General features: G+C 46.4%; 1 protein-coding gene and 1 long non-coding RNA gene across 2 annotated transcripts; one reads left to right on the top strand and one right to left on the bottom strand.

Moving 5' to 3' along the window:
- Positions 1-271: 271 nt before the first annotated feature.
- On the bottom strand, positions 272-13,386 carry WDR83OS (WD repeat domain 83 opposite strand). Its single transcript, XM_086409057.1, has 4 exons — positions 13,322-13,386; positions 1,227-1,332; positions 756-853; positions 272-661 (listed from the first exon to the last, which is right to left on the bottom strand). Exons 1-4 carry the CDS (start codon positions 13,369-13,371, stop codon positions 595-597), a joined length of 321 nt encoding a protein of 106 aa, XP_086265183.1. The 5' UTR covers positions 13,372-13,386; the 3' UTR covers positions 272-594.
- On the top strand, positions 1,730-3,541 carry LOC147368461 (uncharacterized). Its single transcript, XR_015166662.1, has 2 exons — positions 1,730-1,859; positions 2,267-3,541. It is a non-coding gene; the product is annotated as an uncharacterized LOC147368461 (long non-coding RNA).
- Positions 13,387-13,769: the final 383 nt, after the last annotated feature.

Raw genomic sequence — 13,769 nt, 5'->3', positions numbered from 1 at the left:
GCTGACATTACCCTCACTCTTCTGAGAAAACCAAAGCCCAGATTCCTTAGATCAGCAGAGCTATCTTCTGAGTTGTCAGAGGGCAGAGATCACTGTTTAGCCTCTGGCAGCTGGCTTAAGGCTTGAGTCTTGCGAAATAAGCAAATGAACTAACCAAAAGGCTCCAGACTGGGGCCCCACCCCAGACCTGACTGAGTGGGAAGGTGGAGCCCTTCCCTCTATTAGGACAAACAGCCCCCATGCACAGGAGAGAGGGGTCGCAGAGAACAGCCAGAATGCAAAACTTTATTAACGGGTTTCAACAAGAAAATGAGTGGGTACACCTAGAAACATGGATAGCGTCTCCCCTGGGAGCAGGCAGGGCAGGAAAAGGTGGGGGTCGGAGGTTAGGCCCAGGGGATTCCTCTCTCTGCTCCAGCAGCCGTGAGATCCCAGGGTCAGGGCCAGGTTCCCTCTGTCCAGCTGCAGACCCAGAGACTGCCTCGCCAAGGGAAGCCCAGCACCGCAGCTGACGGCAGGAGGCTGAGCAGCCACAGGTGAGGCCTAGGGCAAGGTGGCTAGAGAGGCCCAGGACGTGACCCCTCTAGGCTGACATCACCAGGGGGGCGTCATGGGCTGAGGGTTCTGCAGATATGACATCACCACGGCAGAGATGGACAGCCTGAGATGGGAGAGAGGTGTCAGTCCAGGATGGAGAGGCGGGGGGGCTCCCACCCCTCCCCCAGGAGTCCCTCCCTCCCCAGACCCAGCCTCACATGAAGCTACTCATCATCTGCTTCGTATCCTCAGAGCTCCGGGAGTTGGCAAAGCTGATGAAGGAGCAGTAGACAGCGACCCAAGCACACCACTTCAGCTGGAAGAGGTGGGTGGACAGATGGGTTAGGTCAGTGAGAGGCACCCCAATGAGCCATTCTCCCACCGGTTCCAATCCCAGTTTCACCTGTTGCAGCTCCAGCCTTGATCCCCAGGAGTCCCTCAGTCTCAGCCTCCCAAAGCTAACCTCAGGTACCCAAGTTCTGGTCCTACTCCCTGAACTGCATCTCTGACCCCACCATGTCCCCTCAGGCCTAAGAAGCCTAGCCCTTGACATCCCCCATCACCCTAAGGACCTCACCAAGTTGCCTTAAAACCTCAGACCAACATCCAATGTGCCCATCCTGACCCGGACCTCTGGCTTCACGACAGCTCTGGCTTTCTCCACTTAGCATCACCCGAGCCCTGCCCACCTTGAGCATGAGGCCGCACATGCTGAAGATCATGCCGAGCAGGTTCATGTAGTCTGGTGTCGGATCATCCAGGGCTGGGTTACACTCGCTCGGTGGGGGCTTGTACCTGCGGCAGGCTCAGGGTCAGGGGCACTCGACTTCTACCCCTAGGGTGGGCAGATGCTTCCCTGGGCCTCCAACCCACAATCTGAGACCCATCCCCATTGTTAAAAATAAAACCACAGGTCCAAAATGGAGTCATTTATGCTAGGCCATGCCACTAAACTGGGGCTTACTACCTAGCCTGAATGGAGCGTCAGCCTCCTCCAGAAATGTAGTCTCTGACATTGTAATCATCCTTTTTTCTGTTTATGACTTCCTTGCCCTACCTTTAAAAACCTTTCCGTTTCTATAGGCCTTTAAGGCTCCCCTCTACTTGTTAGACAAGATGTTGCCAGATTCATGAATCCTTCAATAAAGCCAATTAGACCTTTAGAATTTACTCAGGTGAATTTTGTTTTTCAAGAGATTTGGTAGCAGCAACAGGATCCAAAGTGAACCTCTGACATTCAGGGACAACAAGGAACACAAGGAGGGGTACCATGAATCCCCTTCTGAGTTCACGGTCTTTCTCGCTGGATCTGGAGGCCATGGGTAAGTTCCTCTCAGTTCTGAGCTCTGCTCTCTTTGTGTCATGCTCCCGACCTAACTGGCTTTCCAGCCAGTTCCCCATTTGTCTGGAATCACTAGTTCCATGTTGGGAGCTGCTGGTGGTTCTGACTACAGTTCCTCATTTGGCTGGAAACCCTAGGCCCTTGGTTCTGTTCCCAGATTCCTTGTTGGGCCGTGCTGGCGGTTTGGTCTGCAGTTCCCCATTTGTTTGGAATCAGCCCACAGTCCCCATGTAGGATCTACTCCTGGTTCAAGCCTTTCTCCAGCCCCAGGTTCCACGTAGGCAGTCAGTGATGGTGTGCACAGGGCCTTTTTCTTGGCCAGGCCACAGTAACTGGTTATGGCTGCAGTGTTACAGTATTCATGTCTGTCTGTCTTCCTTTGTGTAGATAAAGGCCAGCCAAGAGAGATGGGAGCATCTCTGACTCCACCATGTCCTTTAATGAGTCTACCCATTGGCACACCTGCTTATTTTTATGACCAAGAACTATAATCTCAGAAGCTGTAAATATCTACAAAAATGGCAAAGTATGACTAAAAACAACCTAGAATTACTATGGCTGTCATGGGGAAGGTTTCCCTGAGACAAGACTGCCCTTGAAAGTGAGGGTTTCAGGACTTCCCTGGCGGTCCAGTGGTTTAAGTCTCCAAGCTTCCACTGCAGGGGTCTCAGGTTCTATCCCTGGTTGGAGAACTAAGAGCCTGCATTCCATGGGGCATAGCCAAAAAAAAAAAAAAATCCTCAACCAGACAAAGCTTGCAAAACAGCAACTGTACTTCCCTGATAGGGCAGTGGGTAAGAACCCACCCATCAATGCAAAGAACACGGGTTCCATCTTTGGTCTGGGAAGATTCCACGTGCTGTGGAGCAACTAACCTGTGCACCACAACCTCTGAGCCCGAACTCTAGAGCCTACGAGCTGCAACTACCAAGCCTGTGTGCTGCAACTGCGGAAGCCCATATGCCTAGAGCCTGTGCTCCGCAACAAGGGAAGCCACTGCAATGAGAAGTCCGCATAGAGCAGCCCCTGCTCGCTGCAACTAGTGAAAGCCTGCACAAAGCAACAAAGACCCAACACAACCATAAATAAATAAAATTTTTAAAAAGCAACAGACCTTTTATAAACCGTTCCTAGAATCTTCCCTACCCCTACTGACTGGTCTGTTATTCAAACATGCAAAACAAAGAAAGGTGAATCCGACCGACTTTAAGACACTTGCTTGGAAGCCCTCCTCCTATGGTGCTTCGGTTCCATGTGATAGTCACCTAACCTGCTCTAGTGGCCCTGTTTGCTCACAGATTATCTCCTGAGATTAGTGGATTGATAAAAATACAGAAGAGAGGATAGGAGACCACCAGGCTGATGGAGCCAATGACCACAGCTGAGCACTTTGAAATGACCTTAGAGTAAGACTACAAGCAAAAATTCTCCAAGTTGTTGGTCTTACAGTTACAACAGCTCCAAGACCAGAGAGCTAAAATAATGCCCTCCTAGGGGTCCGCCAACAAAACGCTGGCCCAAGGACCAATGTCTCAAATGTAATCAACTTGCCCCCATATCTGTCTCCTCAGTATTCCGAGGGATTCTCTGGTAAGCTGTTATCTGTAATCCCCTTAAACAGCCAAGGGGAAAATAAAATTAAATCTAATGGGAAACCTTATCAAATTCTCGATGATACTTATTGTTGTTCAGTTCTGTGACTCTGTCAGACCTTCTCTCTGAATGCACCTGCCTCACACCGCTTGTTCCCTCTTCAGCAGGAATTCTCAAGATTGCAGGCCTTCCTTTGGTCCCTCACAGCCAAGCTATGTGCTGAGACTCGCACGTGTTTTCCTGAGATGTTGTTCAGTCACTAAGTCGTGTCTGACTCCTCGTGATCTCATGGACGACAGCATACCAGGCTCACCTGTCCTTCACTATCACCCAGTTTACTCAAATCCATGTCCATTGAGTTGGTGATGCTATCCAACCATCTCATCCTCTGCCACCCCCTTCTCCTTTTGCCTTCAATCTTTCCCAGCATCAGGGTCTTTTCCAATGAGCTGGCTCTTCGAATCAGGTGGCCAAAGGAATGGAGCTTCAGCAACAGTCCTTCCAATGAATATTCAGGGTTGATTTCCTTTAGGATTGACTGGTTTGATCTCCATGCAGTCTGGAGCTATGTTTTCACCCCATTCCCTTAGGATGACAACTCCCTCAGAGTGAAAAAGAGGTTTCCTAACTGGAAGAATCTAACAAAAGTTCAGAGAGAATTTCTACCTCAACCAGTACAAAGGACTGGGGGACTTCTGACTGAAAAACATTCTTTTTTCACTATGTGACGTAGCCCCAGTCGATCTATTTAGGTAGAGCTCTCCTTTCTAAGTTAAAAGGGCTAAGACATTTTGTTTCCAATGGGGACTTCACCTTAAAATTTCCTGACCAACGTGAACCAGATCTTTTATGTTCTTACAATCTGTCCTTGACGGAGAGGAAGAATTCCAACAAAAGTCCCTGAATTTAATTGAGGTGTCTCAAAATCTCTGGGTACTTTCTTTCTTTCTTTTGGGCTGCACCAAATCTACACTGCTGCGCACGGGCTTTCTCTAGTTGCGGCAAGCTGGGACTACTCTAGTGTCGGTGGCTTCTCTTGTTGCAGAGCGCAGGCTCTAGAGCTCCAGCTCGGTAGTTGCAGTGCACGGGTTTAGTTGCCCTGCGGCATTCGGGATCTTCCTGGACCAGGAATCGAAATCCTGGACCACCAGGGAAATCCTCTGTGCGTTATTTCTAATATTGACATTGCAAGAATAAAAAATACAGAGCTTATAAAGATTCAGAGACACATAACTAAACCTCTCCCTCAATTACATCAATATCCTCTGAAGCCTAAAACCACACAAAGCCGCACACCCACAAGAGAAGACCTAATGTCCCAGGGCTAATTAGGCACGCCCTATAGAAGCCACCACAACATGCAGATCCTGCCAGTCTGGAAACCTAATGGGTGAGGATGGTGACTTGTCTATAACTTAAGAGCCTCCCCCAACTCCAGCCTCAGGGGAAAGTTTCTTTTGTTTTTTAATTTTTATAGGGAGTATAGTTGATTTACAATGCTGTGTTATTTCAGGTGTCCAGCAAAGTGAATCAGTTATACATGTTCATATAGCCACTCTTCTTTTGATTCTTTTCCCATATAGGTCTTTACAGAGCACTGAGTAGAATTTCCTGAGCTACACAGTAGGTCCTTCTTAGTTATCTATTTTATATATACCAGCGTGTATGTGTCAGTCCCAATCTCCTGATTTATCCCTTCCCTCAGGAGCTTCTGGTGGCTCAGCAGTAAAGAATTCACCTGCAAAGCAGGAGACACAGGTTCAATCCCTAGGTCAGGAAAGTCCCCTGGAGAAGGCAATGGCACCCCACTCTAGTACTCCTGCCTGGAAAATCCCATGGACGGAGGAGCCTGGTAGGCTGCAGTCCATGGGGTCGCTAAGAGTCGGACATGACCGAGCAACTTCACTTTCACTTTTCACTTTCAAGCATTGGAGAAGGAAATGGCAACCCACTCCAGTGTTCTTGCCTAGAGAATCCCAGGGACAGTGGAGCCTGGTGGGCCGCCGTCTATGGGGTTGCACAGAGTCGGACATGATTGAAGCGACTTAGCAGCCAGTATGCTTGCCTGGGAAACCCCATGGACAGAGAAGTCTAGCAAGCTACAGTCCATGGGGTTACAAAGAGTTGGACCAGACTGAGCAACTAAACAACAAGCAGGACTCAAGGGTTATTAGCAAAGTTATTTCCCCCTTCCCAGTTGTCCCAAACCTGGAACACCATTTTGTCATAAATTCCAGCAGGCTCAAAACACTGTTGTGGATCTTTTTCAGCCTTTTGCAGTATCTCTATAGATTCCAACAGCTGATGTCCATCTGCCTTAACTTGGAACAATTAGCAGTAAGCCTGGACACTCGTGCCTCAAGGGTTCACTGAGGCCCCTTCAGATTTCTCCCAAGTGCTCCGTCAAGATGTAAGGACCCACCAGTCCCCAGGAAATGAGCTCTTTCACAACAGGTGGATGACTGCTTACTGTGCTCAGTAACCAAAGACACATCCATAAAAGATTCCATTTATCTGCTAAAAAGTGATGGAAGAACTTTTCATACTGTGGTATGGAGAAGTCATCCTAGCTAAGACATGACTGGGCTTAAACTTTATGCTCATTAGAACAGACAGTCTTGTGGCCTCTCAGACAGACATCTGCTTTAACCATTAGACCAAAAAAAAAAAAAAAAAGTGCAGTTATCAGACTGTGCAGAATGTCCACTTTGAAGAGGGGATAAATGTTCTTTCACCTTATCCCCACAATACCAATGTACCAATTCCTTTGAATATGAGGTTCCCTTCCCTGACCTAAGGTCATGCTGTCTTGCTGTGTATGTGCTAATCTGTCTCTTGAAACCCTGAAGCAATGTACCCATTGTGTCTGATGTTTGTTCTTTGTTCGGACAAGACAGAACTGTGCTTCAGGCATCCAAATGGAGCCGGGTAGCCATGTTAATGCATCAGTGAGGACTTGAATTTTCTGAACTGTATCAAATTTAACCACACCACCAGCTATTCTTAAGACGGTATCTGCTAGCAGCTGCTAACTGCAACCTTATGGCCTCAACATCTTCAGACCCCAACGAATCCTTGCTTAACAAGCACCCGTATATCTTGCCGACTCTAATCATATTCCCCCTTTTTTTTTTGACCATACCTGCAGGCCTGCAGAACTTCCCTGACCAGGGATAGAACCCATGCCCCTTGCAGTGGAAGCACAGTCTTAACCACTGGACCACCAGGGAAGTTCCAATTATAATTCTTGACAAACAAGTTCTGTAACTGAGGTTTTTGCCTGAATAAGCCTCTGCCATACTGTAGTCCGGCAAAACAATTCAAGTGCTTTTGAATCTATGTTTCCTGGGCCATAGGCCTCCGTTTGGCCCAGATAAAATTCTTATTATAGGTTGGTTATTATTTCAGTTGACAAAAGGAACATAAACTCTTCAAGGGAAAATTAACAATTATCTGTAGATAATGTTCATTACCTAGTGCTGAAGGAACCCAACAAGGATCAGGCTAATCCAAGAATTTCCTAGGCCTACAACTAAGTGACAGCTGTGTGGATTTCTAGACTTGATTGGCTACTGTAGACTATGGGCTCCTAATTTTTCCCTATTCATTTCCCCACCCAATGACCTTACTAAACTTCTAGTCCCTGAGCCCCTTTCTAGGGAAGATATACATAAGTAGGCTTTTCTGAAGAGTAAAAAAAGTGCTTTAAGAACCACCAGCCCTAGACCTACCTAATTATTCAAGACCTTTCACTTTATTTGTGCATGAAAGAAATAACCAAGCCCTGGGAATGCTCACACAAGAGCATAGCAATAAACACAGCCTCTTTCTTCTCACAGCATTTAACTGGATTCAGTTGCCAGTGCCTATACCAACTGTCTTGGGTTACAGCTGCAACTACAAAGTTAGTAGAAGCTTCAGTAGATCTAATCTGAAGTAACAGCATTTATTTATAGACTCCTCACGCTGTCCAAAATCTTCTTAACTCTTGGGACTTCTCTGGTGGTCCAGTACGACTCTGTGGGCCCACTGCAAGCAGCTTGGGTTCAATCCTTGTGGAAGGAACTAGATCCCACATGCCAAAACTAAAAGATCCTGTATGCTGCAACTAAGACTTGGAATAGCCAAATAAGTAAGTAACTAAGTAAATAAATAAATAAATAAATATATATATATATATGCAGAGGGGGCATCTCCTGATCTCCCAAATGTATTAAAAAGGCAAACAAACAAAAAACCGGTCTTCTTAACTCTGAATTGACTCAACATGTCTCTGCCAGCATATTAACCTTCTATGAGATCCTTTTGCTTCCTCCACTTACGCAACATCTTAAATGTTGCAACACCTTTAACTTGCTACATCACTACCCCTACTGACAAAGATAAGCCCCTTAACTGTCAGGTAAGAACATCCTGATATAATCTTGTTTGCTGATGGGCCATACTCTAAAATGAAAATGAAGAAGGGACACCTTGTTCCCAAACTGATTATGCTATTACTAACCATTATGAATTACTTGAAAAGGAAACTTCCCATAAATGAAAGTGGCCCAAAAAGCCCTTACCAGAGGGCTTGTTAATATTTTTACCAAGAATCAGTATGCCTTTAGGATTATCCATGATTTGGAGATGTTATGGAAACAAAGGGGTTTTCTGAAGTCCTCTCGGGCCCCCATCAAAAATGGGCAATAGGGACTTCCCTCATGATCCAGTGGTTAAGAATCCACCTGCCAATGCAGGGGACATGGGTTGGACCCCTGGTCCTGGAAGATCCCACATACTGTGGGGCAACTAAGCCCGTGCACCACAACTCTGAGCCCACGCTCTAGAGCCCATGCTCCGCAACAAGAGAAGCCACCACAGTAAGAACCTGAGCACAGCAACCAGAGAGCAGCCTCTGCTCACCGCAGTAGAGAAAGCCTGCGCGCAGCAAGAAGAGCCAGGGCAGCCAAAAATATAAATTAAAAAAAAAAAATTTTTTTAAAGGCAACAAGTAAACTACTCTTACTTTCTGAAGGTAAGAAATTACCTGTCATTAAAATTGAGACTCACACTAAAAGGACTGAACCAGAGTTCAGGAAATGCCCTAGTTACGTTTCATGCAAAGACAGCAGCAACAGAATCTATAAATATCATGGCATTGAGAATTCCCTGGCGGCCCAGTGGTTAAGACTCGGCACTTTCTCTGTGGTGACCTGGGTTCAATCCCTGATTGGGGAACTAAGATCTAGTTTACAGAGCAGGAAAAATAAATAAATATTATGATACAGATGGATGAAGACCATTCTGCCTCAGCAAAACATGACCTCTCATTGCCAGACCCTGGCCATCTTGATGCCCTTGTAACATCAGTCTGTTCCTGAACAGAGAAATTAAGATGGGCAAACAATGGTTGTAAATTAGATAAACATTCAAGGCTATGGGAAACCCAAGATGGCCACGTGGTTCTTCCCAGCTCCCTGACAAATCTCATTTTTCAGTTTTTGCATTCCTTCACCCATCACAGTGCATTTTAAGATGACTCAAATGACGAATAGACATGGGTGGGGAGACAAAATCACAAAAGCAGTTTACCATCAATGTTTGACCTGTCAGGCCTGCAATCCTGGAAGAACCATCTGTGTTCCCAGAGGCCTCAGACCTCCCCACCCCGGACCTTCTGAGCACCTACTGCTGGACTTTATCCAACCACCACCCAGTATGGGTTATCAGTACGTTCTTGTTACTCTACACATGCTTTCCTAATGGGCTGAAGTCTTCCCTCGCCACAAGGCTAATGCCCTCACAATGGCAAGGAACCTGTTAGAAGATGTGGTTCCAACTTGGGGTCTACCTTCCATAGTCTTCAGGGACTGAGGCACCCACCTCACTGGGCAAATCGTACAAGCCTTAATGAAAACCTTGCAGACTCCTTGGAATTATCACTCTCCTTTTCACTTATCATCAGGCAAGGTAGAGAGAACTAATGGGATCCTCGAAAACCTCTAGACTGCTTAAACTACTGAACTCCCTTGGCCTAAGATATTGCCTCTGGCCATGCCAACTGTTGCCAGTACCCTCTATGAAAACATACACTCACTCCACATGGAACAGTCACCAGTAGACCAATGTCCATTGCTCTACAACTTTCTGCTGATCCCTTGCTATCTAACGTTAATAGGACCAGCTACTATAAGTCTTTCACATCTTATGCTATCATTAACAGGTTTAAGAAGCCCTCCCAGATCCCAACTCAAAGGATCCTGTTGGTCACAGACTGGAGCCTGCTGACTGGGTATTCTGAAAACATCATCAGAGGAAAACAGCCCTCAAGCCCCATGGGAAGGGACCTTACCAAGTGCTCCTGACCACTGACAAAGATGCAAAATGAGAAGGCACTGAGCCGTGGGTACACATCCCACAGCTAAGGAAAGCTCCGTCAGACATCCAGTCCTAAACAGACGCTGGAGACCTCTGAATCAAACTGATGAGGAAGAGAATAGCTGGCGTCAAGGTGGACTGCTTCTGTCCCAGACACCAGATCAAGACCATATGTTAACTAGACTGAAACCCTTCTTCTTTTTCTTTTTTTTACTATGGTTTTCACCTGGAAAGATGATGTTCTCACCCTTATCTCCCAGCCATTGCTGAGGAAAGTAAGCTTTCAGACCAATGGATTTGACATTAAATATTCCAATCTGGGGGCTTCCCTGGTAGCTCAGTGGTAAAGAATCTGCCTGCCAATGCAGGGCACACAGGTCCAATCCCTGATCCAGGAAGATCTCCACATGCCGCAGAGCAGCTAAGCCCATGGACCACAATTAATGAGCCTGGGCTCTAGAGTCCAGGAACCCCAACTACTGAAGTCCGCATGCCTAGAGCCTGTGCTCCGCAACAGGAAAAAATCACTGCAATGAAAAGCCCTTGCACTGCAACCAAGAGGAGCCCCAACTTGCGGCAACTAGAGAAAAGCCCACACAGCAACAAAGACCCCCCAGCTCAGCCAAAAATAAATAAATAAATAAAAATTCCAATCTGAGACTTCCCTGGCAGTCCAGTGGTTAAGACTCTGTACTACCAATGCAAGGAACAGTGGGTTTGATCCCTGACCAGGGAACTAAGATCTCGCATACCACACTGCACAGTCAAAAACAAAAACAAAAAAATTCCAATCTATTCATGATGCTAGAGACCTCCTGGTCCTCCTTGTGACCAGCTTTTCCTTCTGTTCTCAAGGTCACAGGAAACTACAACCAAACCCCCTGAAAGTTTCTTATGCAATTCAACTTTCACAGCCAGAACAACCTATACCTTGTTTTTCCCTTTCTCCCATCATAACCGTACATACTCAATTAGACACAATTAACTGGTAAATCTCACTGCACTTGCACCCCACATTCTCATGATAATCTAGATCAGATCTGCCCCCACTCACTAAGAGACCTCACCAACTGCACCTATCTTGGCAAGGTGTTTGGAGCAACACTTCATATTTCAGGCTGGGAGAATCTATTCCCAAATGTGCTGAAAACCTGACTGACATCTGGCTTGAATGGGTAACTGCAGTAATCCCTGTGAATGAATCCATTAACAGTACCCCCTAATGGAAATGGTCTGTGCCCCGATAGGGTCAGTCTTTGTCCATAATGGTTATCATTCTCCTTTAGCCTCTGAATGCCTAGACAGCCAGTGCACAGAGGGCAATGCCTCTTAGGTTACTAAACTGGGCTCCTAACTTTCCACAACGGAACTAAGACACCTCATTGGTCAAGTCCCCTGGATTTACATCATGAAGTTAAAAAGAATGATAAGGATTTCATGACTCAGGATTCGTGTCCTTTGGCAAGGCCATCAGCCCAAGAAAGATCCTTAGATTCTCTGGCCAGTTGTTCTTTTATAACAGAACAGCCCTTAATTAGGGGCTTACCTGGTAGCTCAGGCAGTAAAGAATTTGCCTGCAACGCAAGAGACCCAGTTCAATTCCTGGGTCAGGAAGATCCCCTGGAGAAGAGAATGGCAACCCATTCCAGTATTCTTGCCTCGAGAATTCCATGGACAGACCATGGGGTCGCAAAGAGTCAGACACGACTGAGCGACTAACACACAGTCTTTGTTTATCTTTTAGCTGAGCAAGGAGTGTCTATGCTGTGGTCAACACCACCTGCTACACTGGATTACTCCTCCTGGGGAAGCTGAAACTCAATTACATAAGATCACTGAGCAAGCCAGCTGGCATAAGAAGGTAACTCCTTCAAGGGGAATTTTTTTTTCTTTTTTTTCCTAAACCAGGGATTAAACCCTTGCTCACTGCACTGGCAGCACCAAGTCCTAACCAGCACACCACCAGGGAAGTTCCAGTGGGAACTCTCTTTCATGTATTTGATTTTGCCTGGTTTTAATCCTGGAGAGCATGGCTCCAAAGTGCACTCCAAACATTGCTAATTATCCTGCTTATTATAATCATAATAATCTCCTTAATGCACTGAATTAGGCAGCATATTAAAAAGCAGAGACATTACTTTGCCAACAGAGGTCTGGCAAAGTAATGGTTTGCTGCTGCTGCTAAGTCACTTCAGTCGTGTCGGACTCTGTGCGATCCCATAGATGGAAGCCCACCAGGCTCCCCCGTCCCTAGGATTCTCTAGGCAAGAACACTGGACTTCTACTCAAATACATTGTTTTTCCAGTAGTCATGTATGGATGTGAGAGTTGGACCATAAAGAAAGCTGAGGGCCAAAGAACTGATGCTTTTGAACTCCGGTGTTGGAGAAGATTCTTGAGAGCCCCTTGGACTGCAAGGAGATCCAACCAGTCCATCCTAAGGGAAATCAGTCCTGAATATTCATTGGAAGGACTGATGCTAAAGCTGAAACTCCAATATTTTGGCCACCTGATGCAGAGAACTGACTCATTGAACAAGACCCTGATGGTGAGAAAGATTGAAGGCAGGAGGAGAAGGGGACGACAGAGGATGAGATAGTTGGATGGCATCACCAACTGGATGGACATGAGTTTGAGCAAGCTCTGGGAGTTGGTGATGGACAGGGAAGCCTGGTGTGTTGCAATCCATGAGCTCACAAAGGGTTGGACACGACTGAGCAACTAAACTGAATGCACTGTATTCTCTCAAAAGCTTTCAATGCATAATCACAGCCACTAATCATCAAGCAAAAGATCTCCCTATGACTAGAACATCAGAAAAATAACAAGAGAATAACCAACTCAGAGACTGTGAACCTGAAGCCAGCAAGGACCTGTGACTATCACAGGGGTTAACTATGAATAGCCTGCAAAAGAACAAAACTGAGAGAACCTCAGAGTAGCAGCTGAGAGTGGCGCTCATGCCTTAAGTTTTGATCACGTCTCTCAGTCAGACAGACTCTGATTGGGAGCGGGGAGGAGGGAAGAGAGAGAAGATTTGTTAAAAAGAATACCACAGATCCAAAAATCTGTACTTGGCCAAGCTACCAAATCGGGGCTTAATATCTAACCTAATAGAAGCTTCAACTTCCTCCAGAAATGCAGTCTTAATCGGTCAGTCACGAATTTTCTGGTCAGCACCAATGAGGCAGTCTGTCACATGGGCTCTCTCCCCTCTCCATCCTTCAAAAGGAAAATGAGGTAACCCCCACCTAATAAGACCCTTTTCTCCCCAAAAGGAAACTAATATAATCTGAAATCATCCTGTTTATGACTTCCTTGTCCTGCCTTTAAATAACACTTTCCTTTCTATAGCTCTTTAGCGCTCCCCTCTACTTGCTAGATGGGATGTTGTCCAATTTATGATCATTTGGTAAAGCCAATTATATCGTTTAAATTTACAGCTGAACTTTTTTCTTTTTTTAACACCATGACAACTAGGAGCCTCACCTCAGCACTTTGTTGGGCCTCCGTGGGTCCGACATATTGTTCGCGGACATAGCGAGTCAGAAGTCGCGCCTCTTCCGCTGCGGGAATCGCAGCTTCCGGCAGCTTCCGGCAGCTTCCGGCAGCTTCCGGCAGCTTCCGGCAGCTTCCGGCAGCTTCCAGCTTGGAAACACAGGATAGTTTTTAGAGTAACACTCTCAGCCCTCGCGCTTCCGTTCCTATCGACGGTTACCGGAACTCCCCCCAGCCAGGGGACAGAGAATTCGGAGAAGCTAAAAATGCTCCTAGAAGACCGGAAGTGGGGAAGGAAACTAGGAAGCTGGAGACAAGTTTCAGTGTTTCCAACACTATTTCCAAAGAGCCTAAATGTAGAACCCGGAAGTGAGAAGTAGGAAGTAGACTATGGAGGACAATAGTAAGGTTACACCCTCCCAGGGCAAGGAATGCTTCC

Source organism: Bos grunniens, chromosome 7, assembly GCF_055505025.1.
Source record: "Bos grunniens cultivar Pamir isolate PY7600 chromosome 7, Bosgru_T2T1.0, whole genome shotgun sequence".
In the NCBI taxonomy this organism is placed as follows: Eukaryota; Metazoa; Chordata; class Mammalia; order Artiodactyla; family Bovidae; genus Bos; species Bos grunniens.
Note: the sequence above shows the minus strand (reverse complement) of the source record. Positions and strands in the feature narration are given on the sequence as shown.

Excerpts from the sequence above, each read along its gene's own strand:
- WDR83OS (XM_086409057.1), bottom strand. The coding sequence starts at position 13,371 with ATGTCCGCGAACAATATGTCGGACCCACGGAGGCCCAACAAAGTGCTG. Across the intron at positions 854-1,226 it reads TGTGCGGCCTCATGCTCAAG|CTGAAGTGGTGTGCTTGGGT; the intron begins GTGGGCAGGGCT and ends CACCTCTTCCAG. Across the intron at positions 662-755 it reads CAGATGATGAGTAGCTTCAT|GCTGTCCATCTCTGCCGTGG; the intron begins GTGAGGCTGGGT and ends CTCCCATCTCAG.